This window comes from Heliangelus exortis, chromosome 6 (assembly GCF_036169615.1).
Source record: "Heliangelus exortis chromosome 6, bHelExo1.hap1, whole genome shotgun sequence".
NCBI lineage: Eukaryota > Metazoa > Chordata > Aves > Apodiformes > Trochilidae > Heliangelus > Heliangelus exortis.
Genome location: NC_092427.1, coordinates 26,290,633 through 26,315,972, shown reverse-complemented (window position 1 = coordinate 26,315,972; position 25,340 = coordinate 26,290,633). Strand labels below are relative to the sequence as shown.

The 25,340-nt window shown below is 42.2% G+C and overlaps 1 protein-coding gene across 5 annotated transcripts in view; it reads left to right on the top strand.

Annotated features, from left to right (window-relative positions):
* The first annotated feature begins 10,719 nt into the window (after positions 1-10,719).
* The window catches only part of MAP3K20 (mitogen-activated protein kinase kinase kinase 20), an 88,459-nt gene continuing 73,838 nt past the window's right edge, over positions 10,720-25,340 (top strand). Inside the window, exons 1-2 of one of the 5 annotated variants that reach the window (XM_071747326.1) lie at positions 10,720-10,892; positions 17,423-17,612. In XM_071747326.1, coding sequence (XP_071603427.1) covers positions 17,454-17,612 — 159 coding nt within the window. In that variant the 5' untranslated portion in view covers positions 10,720-10,892; positions 17,423-17,453. Of the gene's footprint in view, positions 10,893-11,691; positions 11,913-12,130; positions 12,152-17,422; positions 17,613-25,340 lie in introns of those variants that run through there. The other 4 variants (XM_071747325.1, XM_071747327.1, XM_071747323.1 and 1 more) reach the window with 4 other exon arrangements.

Genomic DNA, 25,340 nt, shown 5'->3' with positions numbered 1-25,340 from the left:
GGTTTAGTCACTGGCCTTATTTGCACTTTTAGCTCGCTTCATTCCTGCATAAATACCAATGCTCTTAATTGGCTGATACAGCAAACTTCGCTTGTCATTTGCTGGGCCTCAAACCCGCAGTCAGCCCACGTCTGCTGTGATAGGGATGACCAATTTAAAGCCAGACAGAACCATCCTTACCACAGGAGATGACAGCCTTGCAGTGATGTAATACTGTGCTTTTATTAGCTGATTTGTTTAGCATTTCTAAGAGGTTGTCTGTACCCTCCCATATACAGACAGAAAACATTTCAATTGGAAAGGTTTATATGAAGAAGGGATGTAGTCTTAATTTTAGATGTCTGACTGATTTGTCTTGCTTGGTCACTAATGTGAGCACTGCAAATTTCTTGGACAGGATTTTACCTCTGGTTTGCTAACTCCAGTTGAGACTTTGGCTCATGTGGCACTTGAGAGGCCTTTGGCTTCCTTCACCTCAGGGAGGTAAACCATGAGAGAAGAGGTGATCTGGCACGTTCCCTTCCCCTTCCAAGATAATTTGTACTGGCCTGAATACTGCACAGGATGGCTGTACAACTGCAGGGCAAGCACTGATGATGTATGCCAAGTCTGTGCCAAGGGAATGATGATGTTTGCATGGCAGAAGTCTTTCCTATTGCTCTGCTCTGTGAAGCTGGATGTCATAAAACCCATTAAGCCTGAAATTAGGAGATGCAACTATTATTTCAGAATTAAGCTTCTATGATGACCTCATTGGTATAGTCTACAATTTCATCTCAGACACAGAGTATACTTTTCTTGTTGTTGACCAGGACTGTCTGGAGTCACTGTACACATAAAGATTTTAATTTTTTATCTGTAAAGATAACTACACCCTTTTAGTCAAAACAAAAATTCTGCAAAAGCTGAGAGTCACCAGGGAAATGCTGACACATAGAAACAGTATCTGCTCGGTACCTGCATTCTGAAAGGAAAGAATTACACAGTTAAGAAATATTCTTCAGCATGACGAAATAATTTATTTTAACTTTGCTGTCTGACTAGAAGTTCATGATGACTCAGAGGAAAATCAGCTAATAACATAGAGACAAATTTGTCTCTTATAATTTCAAGTGAGAAATATTTCTATTTCTACTGCTTTATGAATATACTTCATATGGCTTTTTCAGATAGAGAATTTACCAAAAGTAAAGTATGCAGTAGAATCAACTATAGGGACAAAATTAATTCAAAAGATGTTTTTATCTTTGTGACTTCATGATTTTATTTGTTCCAGATTTGTTCCTATTCTTTATTTCTGTGTTAACTGGTTTATAAAGCTGCCAAGTTTCAGCTTGGCTCTGCACACAGACTGATTTTTCATCTGTTTAGTATGTTTTTATCACTTTGGTTTATTCTTTTATTCCTTAAACCTCTAACTTGTTTTACTTACTTGTTGCCAAACAGTCTCTAGTGTGTACATGTATCCCAGTGATACAAACAGAGGTTTTATGGCACCTTGATATTAACAAATGAATGCATTCTACCTACTCAGTGAAATCCGTATCCGGCATTTTTTAATTTTCCAATAAAGGGTGCTGTATAAATAACAAGTGTTTCTATCTCTGTATCTAAATCATTCAAGTGGCTCAGATAGTTGCTATGGTGCTGATCACAGTCTACATACCTTAGAGATTAAATGAATAAAACTACCTTCTGGCTCTGGGATCCACACTGGACTTCTCTCCCTCTCTGTGTTGACTTTACAACAGGAAGGGAAGCTGTCGATGTGTTATTACTCTGGCTGTATGAAGTCTCAGAGACTGTTGCAACAGTTTGAGGAATGAACAGGAACTCAGGAAACATTGAAATGACAAAATGCCCCTACTGTCTTCACCCTGTGCTTGCAGCTGCGAGTCACAGCTTGGTCCTGCTTCAATGGAGGGAAGCCTCTTCCTTGCTGCTGACTCTCAGGGCTGCTCTGTCAGCCCAGGCTCTGATGCTGTGCCAGTGCAGCCAAGCAAAAGAGGCTCAGGTGGCTCCCAGCCTTGCAGCTCTCGTGGTCGGTGCTGCTTTACTTGTAGCAGTTGGCCTCACTTTGGCCAATGCCCCCCAGTACTGAATGAGAGTGCCCAGTGGTTATTTCAGGGAGGGCACGAACCAGGGACCATTACCAGTAGAAAACATGGACAAGCCTGTGGATTCTCTGTCCCTGGAGATATTTAAAAAGAGACTGGATGTGGCACTCAGTGCCATGGTCTGGTAACTGCAGCAGTAGTGGATCGAGGGTTGGACTCAATGATCTCTGAGGTCCCTTCCAACCCAGCCAATGCTATGATTCTATGCAGTCCTCCAGTGGGATGTGGGGTGCTTCGAGCCTCTATCACCCCAGCTTGTATGAGCAGCATGGGCACTGCATGCAGCACAGCCCCCTCCTTATTGCAGCACTGCACTCAGGAAAAGTATTCACCTGGTTGTATCGAGGGTCACAGGCTGTACCAAGCCAACACAGCTGGGCCATGCTACTTGGCCTCAGGCCCCTGTGCTCTGTTGTTCACTGGCAGAGTCATAGCTGTAGCTTTCAGATGCAAGGTGACAGGGATGCAGCATCCCAAACAACATCTGCTGCTGGGGACCGGTGAGAATGTGGACCCCTTGAAGCTGGGATGTTGACACTTGGGCATTTTGGAAAAACTTCCACTGTGGGCATAGCTTTTGCTGAAGAAACATGACAAAGTGCAGGCACCTCTAGTGAGGACTACAGAGCCACAGGGTACAGCTCTCTCTTTCCAGGTCACATTTTGCTGTTGTTGCTTTATTAAGATTTGCTGGTTTTATCAAGGATTAGACCCAGTGCTGGCCATTGCTAGACAGATCCAGGGACCAGAGGTTAAATTTCAGAAGGCTGAACCCAACATACCAGGAGTCTGTAACTGTTTGGTAAAGGAAGGATCCAAAATATTTTCATCTGACATCTTGTTTAAACCAAATCAGCTGCAAAGACATGATAGTGCCAGATAAAAGATTTCAAATGCATTTGCAGGACTCTGCAAATGGAGGATTTGGGTTTTTTGCTCCTAAGGAAAATGTTGTGAAGGGGCACACAGCTTCTGCAGACCAGGTACAAAAAGGGAAACAGACACATACAAAAAAAGTCTCTTTTCAAAAAGACACAGGCAAAACAACCTTTTAAGTACAACAAGTTTAAATACAATTTTAAAATCTTACAAAATAAGTTAGGGAGAAATCAAAAGGTTTAGCCTGCAGGGGTACCAAAAGAGATAATGAATTTTGCTTAAAAAAAAAAAAAAATTAACAAAATGTAACGGTAGAAAATTATAAGTCTAAATTGTTAACATAGCTTCTTACAGCTTCTTAGTAAGGTCAGCTGCATAATATACAGTACCTTGACCTCTTCCAGCAATTTTTAAACACCACGCAGCTTAAATAGACTACTTCTGAATTCAGAGGTATTTCTTCTGGGAGCTCTGAATGCAAATCAAGCAGTAATAGTGGGAGAAAATTAAAAGATGTTCTATTCTCATTTCATTTTTTGTACTGATAGAAAGGAAAGTAGCATAGAGAGTGATATGGCAAAGTGAACCTCTAACTTGAATAGCTTTTCTTTCACCGTTAATCTGAAATGCATTACACCCTGCCTTTTCAAATAATCATAATGTTCTTTACTGTACTCTGCATTAAAGTTTACCAGGCTCAAGCAGCAGCTGTCACCAGAGGTCAAGGTATTAGCAATCAAAGAAAATAATGACCAGATTAAAAATTTATCATTAAAATTACTAAACCAGAAACTTTTACAGCAGCTTATATTCATCACCTTGAGCACAAACAGCAAGTGGAGCTCTGCCTCCAGGGCTGTAGCTGTGCCCAGGAAAACCCCACCACCCTCAGACATCTCCCCGAGCAGTGCCGTGGGGCTGGCTGTCCCGCAGGCAGGGTGACAGCACTGCTGGCCTCGGGGGCAGGAGGGGACCCCCACCCCTCTTCCCCTCTTGGGAATGGGTGCTGCCCCACCAAACCAGCTCCTGCGGGACAGGGAGCTCTGCAACACAGCTGGTGGCTAAAACCTGATCTCCAGCTTCTCGGTGTGGTGAAAGGCTGTGGTCAGTGTGCCACAGAGGCACCCAGGGCACATCCTCCATCTGCTTACCTGCATGGCATCCAGCAACATGTAAGACTGGCACCTACTGCATCCACCCCATGCATTGCTTTAGCAATACATTGCATCTCTCACACAGCACCTACCTAAGGAAATAACTTGTAAATTCACAAAGGAAAGTAATCCTGGTGGTTTATGAGTCAAGTGATGGGGGACTACTGTAAAAAGGAAGATTCTTACCAATCAAAGGGCAAAAAAGGAGCATGTACAGCTACAAAACCCAGCATTTACATCTGAATGCCGAAAGGTATTTCACAAAGGGTTCAGTTTTAATAGGTCTGGCACTCAAAGGTAATTCCTGAATTCAGAATAAACTCAGAAAACTACATGAAAATGCATAAAGAATGCATAATTACTGACAGAAATTGGAATATTTTTCTTGGAAACTCCGTGTAATAAAAACGTGACACACGGGGGTACTGGTAAGAGACTGACCTTTATTTCCTGGCCCTAATCCATTTGGGTCAGAGCGACAAAAAGCAAAGACTTTGTCACATGGCAGGGGTCAGCCACTTTTGTTTAATTTTCTTCCTCTTTTTGCTTTCAAATGCAAATAAAGCACATTACCAATGAAAATAACGATTGTAAATGAATACCTCAATTAAAGAAAATTTACATAAAGATATGTAGGATAGAGGTGACAGTTGATACTCCAACATCCTAACAGACAATAATCCATTTCTTAATCAACTTCTGTCAATAATCATAAGCTTTCTGCTCTCCATGGTTTCCTCATTATAACACCACCTCTTGTGTTTTTAAATAGTTCTTTCTTCAGATGCTGTCCGAGCCAGCAAGTGAATCCGCTCGCTGTATTTGCCGACTCTTTGTGGTTTGTCACAGGTGTACATTATTTCTGCGCAGGAATACTGTCGGCAGCATTGTGGATGTTCTCAGATAACAGAGAGCCAGCGTTGCCTTGGGTTTTCTTTAGATGTCCTCATTCTCTGCAGGACTGACCCTTGAGGGCTGCGCTACTGGCAGGTTGCTGCCTAGCATCTGTTTGAAATCTAACATTTCCTTCCATTTGTTATTCCTGCCCTAATGTTTCTCCTGTTCCAGTTGTCTGCTGTGTAATGCCTTTGTGCTGCTCCTGATCAGCTAGTGCTGTTGCCAGAAACTATTCAGAGGTTTGCACAACCAGTCCTTGTTAATAGTGTGCTGGTGTTTGGCAGGGTTGATCACCTTTTTTTGGAAACATGGTCAAAGGCACTAGGATGATACAGCTAAACAGATTTATCTAGAATAAGGGCTTTTTGGAAGCAGCCTAATATCATAAGACATTCTTATTTAATCTTATTTAGTCTCTAAACCCAAAAAGAAAATTATGTGATCTTCGACAGATTTGTTTCTAATTAATGTACTCTAGATTAAAGAAGTAGCACAAATCTAAGACACTACTACTACAGTACATCATTAAGCTAATATTTCCTTGTTAGTTCAAACTGACTCTGCATCAATGGTGGCCAAAGTTTTCATGGGTCTGGCAGCTGCCTTTACTTTCCAAGAAAGGTTAATCTAACTTAATTAGTTATCTAACTAACTAAGTAGTTATCTAACTAACTAAGTAGTTAGATAATAACCAATTTTAATAAAGAAAAGAGCATATAATGCTTTAAACCAGCTGTTGAATGGTCTGTGTTGTTATCTTCCCTTGGTGGTCTTCAGAAGAATCGTGCCTGCCTCTCTCCAGACTTCCTACGACCAAGCAACCTATTGGGAAAAAATTATGAAGGAAATGAAGAGACTGTTGCTCCAGTGGAGCTCACAGTAGTGCAGATTAGAAAACCCAAATGGGCACAGCAAAAATAAATTCAGTACAGCTTTAAAACAAAGAAAACAGTGTTAAGCCATATTACATTTTAGAGGAAAAAATGTGCCAAAATTAGAACAGCAAATTAAGTCTATTGGACCACAAAATTTAATATAAGAAGGGCTATGAGCTATATATGTAATTAAAAGTATGTAATGAAATGGTAACTGAGCAGAGTACTTGTGAGTGGATTACAGCTGAGTATAATGATTGGCTAAAAACTGTGGTGCCAGTAAAAGATAAGGAAACCATTCTTGTAAAACAATCAAGAAATGTATTTCTTGTTAATATTTTGCCATCTCATTGCTATCTCATTGTTAATTATATTGACATTTTTGTAGAAGTTATATGTGCTTTTATACTACACACATACCCGATCAAAAGACAAACAGTGTACAAGCTGTAGCCTGCCAGTTGTGAAAACCATTATGCACAAAGCAGTTACATGATCCACATGTAATAGACTGGTTGCACACAAGCCTTCTCTGCCACATGAATGCCTGTATTTTCTGATTCCAGTCTGTAGTTAACAATTCTGTGCTTAACAATTTTATAATTAAGTAATAAGTAATATTTTATAATAATATCATCATGAATATATGTTAAATGTACCATATAGGGTTTTTCACAAATCCCTTGTTTTTCGTTCTAACACAAAAAAACCAAAACCAAAGCCAAAAACTTCAGATGAGAAAATAACAGCAAAGAACACCAGTTGTGTTGAGTCAGAGAGATGTATGATGATTAGTACAGGCTCTATCTTTCTTCATTTCCCATGAAACTACCCACAGCACACCAAAGACTGGGCTGCTGGATCTAACAGGAATCACAGCCCTGGTTGTGCAGGCATGGGGGCTGCACATAGCATCAGCCATCAGGTGATGCCAAATCCAAAGGCAGTTCCTTAAATTTTCCACTTTCCATCTCTCAGAGAGACTAATTGCAGTTTATTTGACTAGCAGTAGCATGCAAGTTCTGTTTTAGTCATGAAACCAACCCTGCTAGTTATGTTTTGGGGTGTAGATGCAGAGGTGTGTGATTGCAGCATATCTGGATATACCTGCATGAATTTCAGTCTGGACACTCCAAACAAAAGTAACAATGCAGAGAGGGTTTTCAGGAGACCCAGTCGTGCACCACTTCCATATCACAAATCCAATGGTACAGATGTCATAAAATATTGCAACCGTACTGTTACTGCTACTATTGCTCCAATTAGCTAGATTAACACTAGCATAGTGCTAGTGCTAGAGGGTCCACTGGTTATGTATAAGTGTGTATAAGGTTTCTCCCTAGCCTGTCCTTGCCATGACCATCACCATGTTTTCTGAACATTTTTTTAAGCTAGAAACACAGGCAATCCATAGTAGCCAGAGTACAAGTGCTTCAAAGAAACCTCAGTGCTAAGCTTGAGCTGCACTGTGAGCCAGTCTTGAAGGAGAATTGAAAAATACAGAGCAGGTGTCCACCTCCAAATTATCTGAGTCTAGAGTTTCATGTACAGTCTAAGATGGCATAAACCATTACTACTGCCAAAAAAGCACTTCCAGGCTCTGTCCCCACTCAGCTGCTCATACCAGCCCTCGCTCCCCTCCCGCCTTTGCTCTGGCACGAGTCTTTGTGCAATTGCCTGATGACCTGCATTCAGGTCTGGGTGAAAACTCAGTGACTGCTTTTCCCTGCTGTGGCATTGCCTCTGCAGCTCAGCTCACCCTGCAGCTGCACACAAACCACTGGCAGGAGGCAGGGTGGGCACTGTGGCGGCAGCAAGAACGGGGCCTGTCAGGCAGAGGAGGGGTGTGACTGCTGCTTTTGGCAGGCAGGATGATTTAAACCACCTGAATATGAAACTGTATTTTCCATGTTCAAAGGCAGTGAGACGTCATTGCACGCCCAGTGTGGCAATGAGATGTAAAGAGACAATTCATATGAATCCTTTCAACTCTAAAATTGAATTAAAAGTTGCCAGAGCGGCCTTTATCCTTTGCCAATTGTCATGGCTTCAAAAAACTTTTGTTAGCTTTTAAATATTTTCTTTTTATGCCTGTTTCATATAAATTGAAGAAGACTGAGATTAGGATTGAGATCTCCAGTGATAATTTAAGAGTTTGAATTTGCTGCTGAAAAAAGAGGGAGCAATCATACCTTCATGTGTAGGCTCCTTGTTCTATATGGAATTGCGACCATTCAAGAAACTGTTTACTCTGGTTTCTGATCTTTTCTAGCTAATTTTTTAGCTTTCATGAAAATGGAAAAAAAAACTTGAAAAGACCAAAAGCCTCATTAGTGAGAGGGCAGATAGAATACCAACCTCCAATTGCACACATTAAACCTTGTTGTAGTAATTCCAGCTTCACAAATGTACCACTGGGGTTGGACTGTCCTGGTGCAGGCTCCTTCACTTTCGCTCTCGTTTTCTAACAGAGCAAGTGCAATTATGTGCTTTAGCAGTGGCATGTTAACACACTGCCTGATGCAGACTCTGCAATCCTACTCTTGGAATAGGAAATATTAACCACCCCCTCATTTCTCATGCACCACTGGAAGAGTTTATTTCTTTCTGTAACCAGGGCCTAGTCCGACATGATAAATGCCAGTTCTGCAGATGCACAGCCCTGGACAAAATGCCTGACCAAGGCACCCTGGGCAACAGACCTCTGAATGGAAGTGTTCTCCTCTCCGAGCAAATGCCGATGAATGGAATGATTTAACATTTAAATAGACTTTTAAATCATTTGACTAACTGGCAATTGCCTCAGACAGGAAGAATAAACGGGTTAGTCACAGCATTTAAGAGACCAAGTACGTGGCACCTCTCCTCCCGTGAGTTTCGTGTCATTTGCATTTTATATTTGTCCTTTCTTTTAAAATGTGGCACCTTTTATTGACTTGGAAATTCTCTCCTGTGGGGGTGGTAAGACACTGGAAAAGGTTGTCCAGGGAAGTTGTGGATGCCCCATTGCTGGAAGTGTTCAAGGCCAGCTTGGATGGGGTGTGGAGCAACCTGATCAAGTGGGAGGTGTCCCCTGCCCATGGCAGAGGGGTTGGGACTAGGTGATCATTAAGGTCCCTTCCCACCAAAACTATTCTGTGACTTTGTGTGGAGACTTCTCCAGGCTCACCAACAGATCAGTTCATAATAAAGCAGAAGCTGTTGCAGATCAGAAAGTGCCTGAAAGTGCTGTATCCAAGGGAAGCCAGGGGCTGCTGACACCCTTCACAGCATGTCTGGCCAATGCTGAAGCGTTCAGGTGGGTAGAAGGGGATCACCAGCACTTGCTTGTTTACTTTCTGAGCATCTTCCCATACTTTTTGCACCTATTGCTTAATATCTTGCTGAACTTTACTCTGGTTATTTATTATAGCTCAGTGAAGTAATATGCTTCAGTTTTTTCCCAGAAATGTACGCTTGTACTCCACTGTTTTCAACTTTCACAAAGCAACTTTGAAGCAACTTTGGGACTATTCCTTGTCCCAGAATATTATACCTTGGGGAAAAGGCTCTGATGCTCATGAAATGATTGTAATAATCAGTAGTGTGTTCTTCCATGATTCACCTCGATACCATACATCTTGTGATGTACAATTAATGTATATGATTCAGTGTGATGCTGTGCACCTTTTTGTGATTCATTGTGGAATGCAGGTGATTTTATATGGAATATCTACACATAAATACAGCAATAGTCAAACATGAGAGACAAGAAGCTCCACTGACAGCAAAACCACCCTATCCAGACACCAGCAGGTGAGCCAGGGAGGGCAATGTAAGGCAGTGGTGGGCATTGAATCTTGCATGATACTGATGCAAAAAAATGTACTGCCACAGCCATGTGATGTGTTTGCCTCAGCAGAAAAATTGTTTGCCCCCACATCTTTTGAGTCACTTCCTTTAAGCCTGGCAGCTTATTTTCAAATTGCAAAAAGTTTTCTGCAACACCAGATTACCTCAAAGCCATTAAAATTATTGGATAAGGAAAGGTCCATGTGGCTTCAGAGGGTGGAGGTAAGCTGTATCTCCATTTTCTTCCTGACCTGGGGTGAGCAGTCTGGGAATATGGACATGGGATGGGGGGATGTGCACTTTCCAGTGAAGTTTTCTTCCTCCACATCCCTCAAACTCTGGCTATAGCAGCAGAACCTTTTCCCTTCCTACTCACAGGGACCTCCAGACCCTCTCACACACCCACAGCAATTTGGCAATCCCAGGCGATAGCCAGGATTTAAGAGATGCGGCTGCTTGTGGGAATACCATCCTAGCTCTGGTGGGATGAAGCAGATTTTGAAAAACTACCATCACCCGGCCATTTTGGAAATAATTTTTGATAAATTTAGCTATGTGGTCTGCTATTAGAGCAGCAACCCTGGAACTCTGAACCAAGAACACCCGAGCTGACAGGTTTGCTCGATCCAGAAGGCTCTTCTGTAATTTGGTGTGGTTAACCCTGCCGCAGCTGGAGGCCGTTCCCTTCGGTCAGCCCAAGCTGTCCGGGGAGCCGATGCTCCATCCACCCAGCCAGCTCGCCTCATGCCACCCCCACCATGGTGGCCAACGTTCTGGGGCGAGGGATGCGCAGGCCAGGGGGGGCTCCGTTTCTCACGAACGCATCAGGGACGAGGTCTGCAGGCGCACGGCCCTCCGTGCCCACCGCCTCACGCACCCTGGGCCGGGGCGGAGGTGCTGGCGGGGGGGCTGGGGCTCCCCTGAGGCGGCGGCCTCGCCTCCCCCGCGGGGCTCGGCGCTGAGCGCGGGGTGGCGCCGCTGCGAGGCGGCGCGGGGGCGGCGGCGGCTCCGGCTCCCCGGCACCAACCGGAAGCTCAGGGGACGGAGCGGGAGACGCGGTCGTGCCGGTTCCAGCCTCCCTCGGCGGCTCCGGGATCGGCGCCGCTCGGGTCCCGCCAGCCCGGAGTCCCTCGGGAAAGGTATGGAGGACCAGGAGTGGCGGGGGGCAGCGCTGGGGGTGGGGGGTGGCGCGGCCGGTGCGCGTTTCCCTGGGCGGAGGGAGGCGGCGTACAGGCGGCGGGGCGCAGCGTGGCGCGGCCGGAGAAGCGTGGCCGGGTAGGGGGTGTCCCCGCCGGCTTTGACGTTTCCCACCCGCTGAAGCAACTTTGAAAGCCCTTGGACGGGAGGCGCTGGGCCGTCCCGGGGCACGGCCTGACCTTGCGTCGCCCCGGGGAGCAGCCGCCGGCTGGACCCGCGGCACCGGCCAGCACCCTCCGGGGGTCACCGGTGACCGCGGCGTGGGGTGGGGGTCCTGCGGGTACCGCTGGGAGCCGGGACTCGGGCCGGGCCGGGCCGGGCCGGGCCGGGCCTCGCCAGGCAGGGCAGGGCAGGGCAGGGCAGGGCAGGGCAGGGCTGGGCTGGGCTGGGCAGGGCTGGGTGGTGTCCGCCGAGAGGCCCCCGGGAGGGCGGCCCGGCTTGGGAAGGGGGCTGCCAGCCGGTGCCTGCCGCAGGGCTTGGCCGCGGGCAGCCGGGGCCAGTACCCTCGCCCGCCCTTCCATGCCGCGGGCAGTGTTTTAAATAATGTTCACTTTACTGCACCTGCTGCGTTTCTCTGTTGTTTTGGGCATAAATCCCCTCAGGTTGGACATTGAGGTGTGACGAATCTTCCTTCCGTTTTTTCCTTTCCCTCTCATTTTTTAACTGAAGTGGAGTTAATATTTTTTTTCGCTATCTTCTCCCAAGTTTTTCCTTTCCATCAGTTTGCCTTTTTTTTTTTAGCGTGTGTGTGAGCACGTCATCCATTACCCCTCTTTCCATCGTGCTTGGCTGTGAGTTTTAGTGACAGAGCCATCGGGAAAGCTGTGGATCATTACTTCTTCCAAATTCCAGAAGCAAAAATAATTTGAAAGGACTGGATTAACTGGGTCACTGCCTGAAAACATCATAGCTTTCCGCTGGGGGCATGCGGTTAGATGTTTTCAGGACTTCGCCCTGAAATTGTAAGTTCTCAGAAGCCTCCTTATTTTATCTGTCAGTAATGTGCTTTGCATACCGGTAGCATTGTGTGAATTATGGTAACCACTGACTGAGGAGAAGGCAGAAAAGTGGACAAAACCAAGGTCCGGATCCTGCAGCCGTGCCTGTGCATGGACCGAGCCGGGACCACGGGCCGGGTTTAGCTGCCTTGGCTTTCTTGCGTGTTGTTGCAGGCATATTCCTGGCAGACATCACTGGCAAGGTATACTGTAAGTGAAGTGAGTAGTTTAGGGTTTCTTTGAGATAAAATGTTTTCTATTTAAAGTGCAGCCTTCAGACCCTTTGGTCTCAGCCATTGACACAGCTTGAGTTAAAAATAGTTCTTTTCCTGAATTACTCAAACTGTTAGGTCAAGTTGAGCTCTTTTTCTGTAGCACTAATGGCTGCATAAATTTCTAATAAAATTAGAAATGTTATTAATGGAAGTTATGCAGAATTCCTAGGTTCTCACAAAGGTCAGGCTCAAATGTTGTTTCTGTAACCAAGGTAGACAGAGCTGTGCCTGCAGTCTCAGCATCTACAGGGCCACTGCTGAGTTTGATTAAGAAAGTTTAGGAAATGTAGTGGTTGTTGACTTTATTTTAACTTATTGGGAGATTAGAAGATTAGGATGTATTTAATTTGGAAGTGTGCTTGGAGTTTGTTTGCATGTTATCCATCAGCAGTTCATGATATGATTGAAGGATCTTTTTATGTATAAAAACTTTTTTTTCCCAGTATCTCTTGTAGCTTGATACACTTTACTCTTTGACTGTTTTCTGTTCAGGCAGAGCAGTGATTAACCATTATTTTGGGGTTTGAGGTGTGGTGGGTTTTTTTTGTTGGTTTGGTTTTTTTCAGAGTTTCTTTGGGGTAGGGTTGGTTGTTTTTTTTTTTAGTTTTTCTGATTCTTCGGTTTTCTTTTTTGGAAAGCTAAATTAAGATGCTGCTGGAAAAATCCAGGTTGGTATGCTCAAGGACTGTAGGCCATGTTGGATACAAAAGATGATTTGGGTCTAAAAATGGATGGTCAAAGATCCTGAAAGCAAATGTGCTGTTTTGCCAAATAAGGAAACTTGGCACATTCTGCTGTGTATTTTAAGATAGCACAAGTGTAGTGTGCTACTACTTTATTGGCAATATGTTGGCAGCATGCCTTCCTGAAAGAAGCTCTGCATCCTGCTTCGTGGAACCACACAGTGAAGTGAGGGCAGTGAGTTGTGTGGGTTTTCCCTTCTAATAATTACTAAGGGTTTTCCTGAAGTAATTGAATATTTAAGCAGCGTCAGGTGCACGTGCAAGATGAGGGATGCAATTTTCAGTTCTGCAGCCACGCACTAAGCAAAGTATGAGTTGCAGTTACTGGACAAGTTGTGCTAAAATCTTCCTACCTTTTGCCTCCAACTTACAAGGCCCTCAGTGGAAGCTCTTTAGTAGCTGAATGACAAATGTTAGGGTCTTCTGTCTTGTACCTGGAATAAAGCAGAGAGTTTGGCTTGACAGCACTTCCCCTATGATGCAGGCTGTTTTTGGGGAGCTGGGAGGTACAAGTGATCATGTTGGGTACTTCCAGTGTTGCTGTGCTGGGATGCAGGAGAGGCTGCAGTGGAGCTGCTCTGGCACCTGTCTGCCTGGGTGCTTGGGGTTCCCCTCACCTTGAGGAGTAGCAGGCATGGGACCCCAGCAGAGTCTTGGGAAGGGATTCCCACAACTGTTACTCCCCTAAAATGCTGTAAGCAAAAGAATACAGTGATGGTGGATGGTTTCTTACACTGAGCACTTATTACTGAACTTCTTGTGGCTTGACAGCTTGCTGCAAAGTGACTCTGCATAAGAGTCCTGATGTTACACATGCTAGTGTTAAATAATGATAAATAATAACTCATCATGTTGAATACCACCAAACATGGCTGGGATCTGTTTCTTTTAGGTGCGAAATTAACAGCTTATAACAGCATGCTCAAATAAATTACTATGAGGAAAAAAAATGACAGAAGATGGAGATGTTGCAAGGTTGCAAGCTTATGTTAAGCAGTAGAAATAGAACACAAAAAGGAGGAAGTTTTTTTTCTTAAGAAAAAAAAAACAAAACCACCCCATAGGTATACTTGAAATAACCAGCAACTGACTTATTTCATGTGAAACCTGTCATTCACTTTTTCTGAACTGTCATATTTTTCTTTCATTGACAAGAAGAAACAGTCAGTTGGCATGGCATTCCCCACCATGACATGATGATAGTTAAACACAAAACTGTGCTAGTGGGGAAGGAGGGTGCTGACACCAGACCTTCCTTATGCTGCCTGTGAGGAACTTGCTGTGGTGCCCAGAGCCCCAAGCCTGAAGATGTGTTCAAAGCCAGGTTGGATGGGGCCTTAATCAACTTGATCTAGTGGGAGGTGTCCCTGCCCACAGCAGGGTTGTTGGAACTACATGGTCTTTAAGGTCTCTGCCAACCCAAACCATTCTATGATTAATGAAATACTGGATTTTTTTTTTCCCTTAACCAATGGTATAAACTCAGATTGTTAAATATCTTTTATAACAGGATGACAAGTTAATAACTGTGTGTGGATTTGTCACATGTAATTGTTAATCTAAACAGTTGTTTTCTTAAACATAACAGAGATTGATATGTCTTGTTGAGTATTAACTACCTTGCATAGGAAAACATGGAGTAATATTTAAGCATCTCTGTTCTTTCATCTAGAAGGAGAAAACTGTGTACCAAACTTAGGCTGTCGTTAATGACTCTAAATAAAGTGCCCAATGCTCATCTCCTCTACTTTCTCTACAAAAAAGCATCTGGAAGAATCTGATATAAACTAATGTATCATTCTTTAAAATATATTACTTTGTTGTATGCTGGTGTCTATAGCATCTTCAGCTGATTGACTGCTGTTGATAAATTTGAAATCAGGAAGGTGTTAAAAGAATAAACTTTAGCTTCTGCAAATGTGTCCTGTGTGCCAGGCACTGCATTGTGATTGCATAAATGTTTAGGTAACGTTTTAGGCAGCAAAGAAGACCCATCAGAAGAACACTCACTTATATTTATCAAGTGTCTGGTGTGCATGTTGTACCATCTTGAGGTCTGCTTTCTGTGAAATCTTGGAGTAACATCTTGTTCTTTATTAACGTAACTCTCAGAAGTTAAATAATTTACTTGTTTATGTGGATGATTTGGTTCTTCTGAGTGAACAATAATTTAAAATAATTTGTCAGCTCTTCAGAACTATTGAATTTGGATAGTGGAAGCCAGAAATATTTGTTCTGTGGATTTTTTTTTTTTTTTTTTTTTTTTTTTTTTTTTTTTTTTTTTGCTTGGTTTTCTGTTCCTTCTGCCATCCCAAACACAATCATGTGTTATCAGCTGTTCACACTTTCCTGTTAAATTTATGGCCCAGTTGGTGCATATCCTTTTGCCTATTAGTAACATTAAGCTGCTGAATGAATCTGTTGTCAGTAAGGAGATCATTTACTGAAGCTTAATTATCCATGTGCATAAAAGCATGCAGGACTGTGGCCTTAAATTGTGAGGTCTCTGAGTTGGGAAGCTGACCTGTTTTGTTTTTCTGTGAAGTGTCATACGTGCTTGAGACACCTATTTGAAGTATTAACTTCTAGTAATTGCTGGAGTATACGAGACAAATGAACTTTTGTTTCTAAAAACCTGCTAATTAAGCAGCACTGGGAAAGAGCAAAAAGTTAATCTGACTTCACTATCCTCCTGATTTGCAAGACTGACCCATTTCCCATTTCCTTTCTCTTGAGCTTTCTCTAACGAAAATGTGTGCAAGGTCATGCAAAAGATGTCTCTGGGATGGCAGAAAGTCTAACAACAACATCAGGGTTAAACCAAGAGCAGTAAGGTTGGCAGAAGAGTTTGGGCACTTGTATTGAGGAAGGAGCCAGCTGGGTACTGGGACCATGGACTTTATTTCATGTTCCATGGGTAAGCCCTGCTCTGACTGCCAGAGCTAGGGAAAGGGCATTTGTGTTCCCTCACTGAGAGCTTTGCAGGCTGGCTGTCAGCAAGAGTCGTGTTTGAAGCCTGCTCCTTCCTAAACATGATGCCTTCCTTAAACAGTAAAACTATCATGCTCTGGTCAGCACTTACCTTTACCTTTATGGGTGGTGAGGGGAAATCACACTAAGCAGGCAGATTCAGAAAAGTCTGTATGCTGTCTTACACAACACATAGACAAAGTGTTGGTATTTTCATCTCTCATTTGGAGAATAGCTGCAACCAAATAGTGCCAGAAATTTCTGGTGAAATGATATCTCAAAATTTCAATCAGATGAGCTGCACAGTCAGCTTTGTGTTTGTTACAGAAGGTACTGGAACGAAGGGATTTTGGCAGATGGCAGTGCTAGGTGTGTTACAGGTGCATTTCCCAGCTCCAGGCAACATATTACATGTGGATTCCATCTCAAAAAGCCCTGTGCATTGGAAGAAGTTCCCAGAAGACACAATATGTTTTGGTTAACTATAGTTAGACCAGTATAATTTGCGGTATAATTTTCACCAGCAACCCAAAATGTATGTATCTTTTTTTGAGTTGTTTTATTCAAAATCTGTCATTTTATGCTGAGAAGTTTACTTTCACTAATTGCAAGTATAAAAACTTTTGCAATTTGCAATAAAGAAACTATTTTGTCTAAACTGGTGTCTGAAAGGGTGCTGCAGAAGATTGGCAGGTGGTTCTGGAGGATGCAGTGCTCTGTGGTTCCACTAAGGAGCTGAGGCTTCCTAATTTTATACCATTAAAAAAAAAACCCAACAAACTGTTCATGGATTTAGGTGATAGTGTTTCTTGAAATTTGCTATGGGCATAAGCTTTATCCCTGTGAAATCTCTAGGGACATTCTGTTCCACTGGAAGCAGCCATGGGATCATCTCTTGAAACTGCCGACACCAACCTTGGCAGAGGCTGCAGAATTTCACATATTGTAACCCAGATGAGTTCCCGTGTACTTGTGCTTTGTTGTAACATGCGAACAGGACTGAGTCACTCGGGAAGGGATGTTTGCCGTGGCCAGGTTATTCCACAATCCTTGTGTGGAGCACTCCTACCTCACCCGGCACGCCAGCAGCTGCTTCCCAGCCTGTGGAAGGGCCGTGGTGATGAGAGCCGTGTGCCAGGCGGGCTGCAGCTCGTAGTCCCTTCGCACATCTCTCTCGTGCTGGGGAGGGCAGTGACCCCTCTGCCTTCACAGAGCCGCCTCCAAGGTGTTCGGGAAACGTCAGTCCTGCTCTGAGGTGTATTTTTAGACATTTCTGTCTCCCAGCTGCTTCTAATAGCTCGTGCAAGTTATGCAAACGTTTGCACAGTTGGAGTGCAAGTTCCCAGGCTCTCTTCCTCCTGTGCCCCACGGATCTTACTGTAGAGTCTTTACGGGACCGGTTCTGGTTTTGGGGTGTCTGAGCACAAGTAAGAAAGCCCATAAATCCATGCAGCATATGTGTTAATGAAAGCTTTTCTCTTCACAGGTTTTGCTGTGGTATATTCTGTCATTATGAGATGTCGTCTACCAGTGCTTCATTTGTGCAAATTAGATTTGATGACTTGCAGTTTTTTGAGAACTGCGGCGGAGGGAGTTTCGGGAGTGTCTACCGAGCCCGATGGATTTCTCAGGACAAGGAGGTGGCTGTAAAGAAGCTGCTCAAAATAGAAAAAGAGGTAAGCGTTTACTTTTTGTTCACTTTGCTGTGGAAACAAGGAAAAGAATTCTTTTCTAGTGTCTTCCACCCTCCAGCTCGTTGAGGCGAACTACCTTGGGCTTTTTCTTTGTTTAATTACAAATCGCCATAACTGAATGATGTTATAATAAAGACATACTGAGGGTACCCCAGCCATGGGTATCTCTGATTTAAAGCATGATTGTTTTACTGTTTTTTTGCTGGCCTCCCCCCACTTTTCTTGTTTAGCAGCTGCTCTCTGCCCTGGCCTTGAGGAGGAGAGCTCGCTGTACCTGTGGAGCTAGTAATTTCCCTGTGATACCATTGGGCATGTTGGTAGATAGGAAGAGGTAGTGTTTGCTGTGTTTGTTTCTGTTTCTCTTGACATCTGGTTTCATAAGCACTGTGGTTCATGTCTGTATGTTTGCCATAGGCTTAGAGTGTGTTGCTTGATGTTGCCTCTTCCTTGCCTGTTGCAGGTTTTGTTCTGAGGCTTCACTCATTCTGAGTTGGTCATAGTTGCACTTGGGAGTGGTCTCATCTTGCTGTGAGGTTTGAGCCCAGTCATTGTACCAGTCACCTTCCCACCTTCCCTCATGGCATCCCATCCACTTGGAAAGGTGGACAGGAACTTGGCAATCCTGTGGGAAAAGGCAGAATTAACTTACTGCGTATTTACCAATTAAGGTTGCTTTGAGGTTTTTGTTTGTTTATTTAGGAAAAAAACCCTCTTTTTCTCTTTTTGGCCCTCAGCTTTGTATCCATCAGAGATGCAGTGTCTGTGGTCCTCACAGTGCTCAGGTCTGCCTGCTGGTCACTCCCATTGATGCAGCAATGAGGACACACAAGTGTAGTGATGGACAGGAGAGTTACTGGACTGCTGTTCCAGCATGACTATATCTAACTTGTATGCAATATACTCCGAGTATTTTAGGAATACAGTTATAAGCTGGAGGACAGCAGAGCAGAGCTAGGGATAATATGCTTGGTAAATAATCAGACACCAAAGTTCATCTACTGCTGCAGCAACCCAGTTAAGAGTGATTACATCATGCTTAGTAATGTGATAAGTGTGTTTGATCATGATTAAGCAAGTTGTTGTCTAAAATAATGTGGAAAGATCCCATGATTTTTCCAGGGTGCTGGGAGAAGGGACATCTCCTGTCCCATGCCAGTTTGTACTATTCTCTTTATTTCTGCTATTTGTTAATATCAAAAGATATGCAAAGACAAGGAAAAATGATGTTTTTGCAGTATCAGTAATACAGCCCTTGAAAATCAATTGGCTGATAGATATCAGTAGTGGTCAGTGAAGTATCTTTACTGAATAGGTGTTTTTCTTGTGGTATTACCCAGGGGTCTGTGCTAGACCTGTTGCTACATACATAAAGCATTTTTGAATAAAGATTTAAAAACAATATTACTACATCCTGTGGTGGCATAAAGTGGAGTGGAAAATGATGGAGAAGGAAGACCAGTCATATGTATTGCTTGACACACTTGGACCATACAACATTCAGCTTGTAGTAACGAAGAGCATAGGTTGCACATTTAGAAAAGGAAATCATATACTGGAAAGAATTTAGTATAATCTAAGGGTTTGTTTAGGGAATAATGAAGTCTTGCATCTCATTAAGAATTCATGTCGTGGTGCTATTAGGCAATTAGGTTAATGTCCTTACATATCCAAATGAGGATCAAGTAATTTGTAAGAACAGGCTGTGCTGTGTCTTGGTACATGGCACTTAGTGTTAGGTCGTAGGTGTAGCCCCAGTTCTGTTGTGTTAAAAGAATATAAACAAACTGGAGGGACAGCCCAGGGGGGTTGTAAAACAGGGTGAAAGAGTGGAAAGTAGGGGTCTGTGTGTCTGAAGGGGGTGATGGACATCATCTATCAGCATGAGTTGACAAATGGGGACCAAGCGCTTTTCAGCACAAAATTGTTTATTTTCCTTCAGTGTGGTGATCATTTGTAGCTTAAACTAACAGGAGGGGTTATAGTTGGGGCAGCTTACTGTGGGGATCTTCTCTTGAAAGTGTTTTCGGGAGGCTACAGAGAGCTAAATGATGATGTCTTAAATCTAGCAAGTTTTACTAGAAGTTGTCTGTCAAAACCCCTAAAAAATTAAAGAATAAGGGCTTGTTTACAAAGAAGTGCATTTTTATATGGACAGAATTCTGGGCTCATTTAATTTAGTGCAAAAAGTTGTTACAAGAACTAATAGTTGTGATCTAAAGCCAAACAAATTAGAATGGGAAATAAAGCACAAATTATGAGGATGAGTAATGCTTGGAGCAGACTACAAATGGAAGGAGCAAATATGGAGGATCCTTTCCACGTCTTCATGATGAGATGTCTTTTTGGATAATTTTTTTTATCAAGTGGTTGAGCTCAACACCAGAGCAGCTTGCTGAAATATAGTGGCCTGTGATATACGAGAGGCCAACCTCAGTGGCCAAAATGGGACAGATTGATTCTAATGCCTGTCAGTCTGTTTACATACATAGTATGTGGTATATTTATCTATATTGATGACAGTAATGAACATCTGTGACTGAACTGTGCTGAACATCATGGCAGGTCAATGAATTTTCTGATAGCAGTAGAAAAATAAGTTGCCGTAAGTGTAACGTATCTGTGTTTAGTGGATACTTGGATGGCTTGGATATAGTCCAGAAAACTAATTCTTTCCCTTTCTGGTTTATTTGAAAGAAAGTGTCCTTTTAACTTCATGACTGATTGTCTTGTGTTTCTGTGAAATTCTGCCAATAATCCGTAGCAACTGATTAAAGAGAGAATAGAGGAGAGATGGGAAAAGCTTGCTCAGAGGAATTTCATGCTAGCCGAGTCCAACGGCACAAGCCAAGTCAATAGAGCTGTGGTATCATTCTGTAAGTATGTTGTATCTGTGTTTCATTTTATTAAACAAGCCAATCAAAACCAGCAAAGATCTTGAAGGCTTTATATTAGCCAAGTGGCTAGCAAGTTCTAGCATGTGAAACAAAGACATTTTTGTTCCAGTATATACAGCATATCATACTAAAACATGTGCCGAGAAAAACGTAATTCTGCTGATTAAGTAAGCCATAGGAGTATGTCTTCAGTGATTAAATAACAGTAAAACCAAAATTAAGTTGCCATTTCACTGTCTCATCCAAGCACTAATAGTTTTAGATATAAGCAAGGAACAGGAGTTCTTTGTGAACTGTGTTATGGAAAATCAACTATTCTTATGATTTTTATGATGCATGTGGGGGGAGTAGAAATGTCTCTTGTAGCAGGATGTGTTCTTGCTCCTTTTGCTCTAAATGATACTTAATGTGCACTCATTGATAAAAATCACACACCTACTGCTCAGGAAATTATTTGGTATTTTTGCGAGGGATTTATATGGACTATTGGATCAGTGCAAATTTAGGTCCCATTGAAATGGATGGGAGAGATAGGGCCCAAAAGCCTGATTCTGCATATTGCTGGCAGCTCTTTTGACTCTGTTATCTTGAGCAGGTAACTGCTGGAGTGAAATGTTACAACCATTTTTCTAGGCCTTACCACATTACGTTTTCACTGAGTAGCACTGGCCTCCTTCAGTTGAGCATTTCTGAAGTTCACCAATTCTTTGTCACTGCTTTTGAAGGCTGTGCTGGTGTTGGCTGTTTTTTTGGCAGCTGGCATCTGATCTGCAGTGTGGTTCTTCACCAGGAGATCAATTATTGCTGGAATTTTATCTGAAATTTGAGTTTAATTTTAATATAGTTTCTTTTTGGAAGTATTCCTTATGCCATGAACCGTCTTCATGCTATTGATGGTCAACGTTACTGCATCTGATTTGCTTGATTCATCTGTTGCAACCGTGGTACTTCAGTGCAAGAACAATTGGTTTCATGTAGTACAGCTTTTCCTGCATTCCTTTAAAGTGCTGGAGGTGGGTCTGTGAAAACTGCAGGAGAGTGGTGGAAAAAGTCCCAGTAAAATGTAACTAACCTTGTTGAGAAATACTTCTGGTGAGCTAACAGAACTAACTGGTGGACAAAAGACATTAGATTGAGTAGGATTAACTGGGCATGCTTTGTTCAGTCATGTCTGTGCAATGCATTTGAGTTTTCAAGATTCAAAAAGAAAAGCATGTTTTTACGAGTTTTGGTGTTGTATTGCTAGAAGTCTGACTACCATGGAAATGAATTTTATATTACCAGGTTTTCTTGTTTGTAATACATGTGCAAGAAGGTTTAGAGGATCTTTTAATGCTTTGCAAAACTTTTTATATGGAATATAATGCAGCTTAATTTGTATTTTATGGTGTTCTGGAAGAGACTGTTCAGAAAACACGGATTGTGCCTCTACCTTCCAAAGGGAATGGATTAAGTATAATCACATGCATGTCACAGGACTTGCCTCACTCATGTTTGTAGCTCTAACAGAGGGTATGTGGTAATTTTAATGTGGTTTGTGAGAGTGAGGGCTGGAATGACTTTCAAGAATTACAAGAGAAAAGCAACAGAGTAAAATAGAGAAAACCAAACCAAACTGAAATTGATACTTAGCCCTGTCAGGACTAAAAATAGTAGATGTTCTTTTTGCGGTTTATAGCTCTTCTGGGTGCTTGGGTGCCAGCCTTGAATGACCCTCCACACGGGGACCAGGCTGTAATGAAGGGCAATTTTGATGCTTTTTAATGACTTTGTTAGTACTTTCTGGGAGCTCCTACTGCCTTTCCCCTCTCATGTCTGAGTCAGCAAGTACTGAGAGGGGTTCAAGGTACCATCTGCCAGGAAATGTCTGAATTTACCTGGTTCCAACTCAGAGCAGGTAGATGACAAATGCCATGTATCTTGTGGTTCAGGTGCTGTTGCTAATGAATGGTGAGGGAGTTTATGTTATTTAAATATATGTGAGGTCTACATAGGAGTCAAATATATGAACTTCCCAGAGATGGAAATATATAATATAATAACACAATATAATATATTGGAAAATTACAGAGTTCACAAAAATAAGAGTTTATATATCCCTAGAGTAAGTGATCTCATGAGAATTCATTTAGTGAATACAGGCCTGGCAGCAATACTACTTTGTGTTAGCAGCTAGAAGTAAATAAAATTCTATTATAGCAGAGGGGTGTCTTAAAATGTTTTAGTGTCTTTTTTTACAGACTGGTTATTTTGCAGTTTCATTTTTCTTTTTTTATATATATATTATGGTAAAGGAAGTGGCTTAGAGCATTCCTCTTGGTGCTGAGTGTGGTATTGCCAGAAGGTATCACAAGGTTCCTGTGGTATCCTTTCTAGACTGTAGAAGTTGTTGAAATGGGTTCAGATGCTCTAGCTGCTCTGTATACTTTATATTGCAGAGTAAATTGTTTCAGATAGAGCAGACTTCTGCCATAAATCTCTGACTGCTTTTGTGTTTCCCCTACTCTTGGTTTTCTTTCAAGGGATAATTTTCCGAGAGACTTTATTTTGTAAATGAATGTAATGTTTTCAGTGTGTATAAAGTCACTGCATTAGATTTTCTTAGTGGGCATTTGGCTAAGACTGTGTTTTAAGTATCAAGTGGCCTATGTTTTGCAACAAGAATGTTATCAAAGCCCCACTGGTATTTGGGAAATACCATCAAAATGGAAGATGGCACAGCATTGCCAGGATACAATTATTCTTGAGAAGAATGGGCTTTAGTTTTGTATTGTCTATTTTAAGAAGAAACTTAATTCCTCTGTAACTGTGCTCCCCAAAGCAATCTTAGAAATGTAGCAATCCAGCCACAGAGATGTACCTGTCTGTATTTTGCTGCCTTTTATTGTAGTGGATTTTTTAAACTTGTGTATATAAGCATTTTTATACCAAATGTTTCATTAGATGAGTAATGTTTTTCAGGATTCCTTCACATAAATAATGAGTATTTGTAGTACTAGTTTTGTGGCTTTCTGAAGATTTTTTGTCCAGCTTAATTTGAGATTGCTTACACAGGCTTAATTTGGCTTAATTTGATTTAGACATCAGTTTCAATGAAACTGGCATGTCAGGGCCCAGGCTGTCAGTCTGTGGATTTAAGTTATTTTGAGTCAGTTGACACATTGTGAGTGTCAGTGTGTCATCTTAGCTTTCAATAAATGAAAGGCAATTTCACTAGTGCTGGAAATCTTGTTGTAGACATATTTAAGAAGCCCTTTTTTCAGCCTGTACTGAAATTGTGAAGGGATAAGTGCACATGTCCTTCTGTTGACTGGTGGGCAGCTTTGATCAGTTACTACATAAACAAATGTGATATACATGTAAATTAAACTACGATGCACCAGATTTGTCTGTTGCTTCCTGTCCCCTGACTCTCTTGAGTTCCCCTAAACTTTGTCAGCATGAAGGAAAATCACCTTGCTTGTGCTGCTAGTCAAGAGTAGTGATGCTGTTGCCATAATTTGCTTGAGACACAGGAGGTTGCTGTGTACTTTGTCCCTGTGTTAAGAATATATCTTTGAGTTTTTGACCTTTTACTTCGGTTATCTTTAATACTTCTTTTCAGAAGGTGTCACATCTGCAGATGAACAAATTTTTAGGAATTAAAGGTTATATTGATAAAGGAGAAAATATGTCTCTGATAATTGTTTAGAAAGCACTTCTTTATATCCTTTTAGTATCCACGATATGCAGGCTGTTAGGATATAATTAAATACTCTTTCATTTCATATTTAGTTTGTTTCCATGATATATTGCCTTAAAAAATTAATCTGTCAATGTGCTTCAAGGTTTTGTTTGACAGTGAGTTGCTCAAACTGCCACTAGATACTTAGCTGCAATTAAGGGTATTTTCCCCAGTGTTTACTTTTTTATTTTGCTCTAGATATGTTTCTCCTGTTTTTGTTTTTTTTTTTTCATGTGCTCAGCTATTATTTATAGCTTGGAGGAGAGATGGCGTTGCTTATTTCTTCATGCCAGCGATCCTTGACATCAAATGGCAGCTCTTTTGTTTCCCCTCCCACGACATTATCTGACCCCAAGCTTCTGTTGAAGTGATCAACTGCAAAATGATATTTTTGGATGTTAAAGCTGCCCTGAAGCTTTGCTGTAGGATTCTCAGGGATACAGAAGAGATTCTTTTTCCTCTCAAGGTGGTGTTTTAGGCTGTTGCAGGCTCAAGAAATTGAGGGTTGGTTCAAGTTAGTCTTATCTCTACATTTATCTAACTATATAGTTTTCTTAAAACAAGGTTACACTAAAAAAGCCCATAGCAGGTGAAATCTACAGATAACCTTAGAGTATAGTAAATGATTGCATGTTTGAGTCTTGAGTGCTTTGAGGGATAGCTGACAATTTAAGTGTTGGTGACCCACATTGAAATCTTACGGCATTGCAGTCCCTGGGGACTCTAATTAAACCCTTTGCACTCACCTCAGCATACAGAATGAAAAATTGTTTCTCATAATACCAGAGTTGCTGTTGAGGTGTGTGGAATTACTGTTTGAATCTAACACAGTTTCTGGCTTGTCGCATGCCTGTCTGACGGTTCAGATGAAGTCAGGGATCTGTGCAGGGGTTAATGGGATCTGAATTTGGGACAGTTGGTATCCTGGAGGCCATTTTCCACAGGTGTATTGAAATCTTAGCATGAGGGCCACAATCTTTGGTTAAGGACACCAAGCTCTCTACCACACACATGGAGGCAATGGAATTTTGAAATTTGGAACAACATATTTTGTTCTCTTAAGAGGGAAATAAAATGCTTGATAGGAGTAGA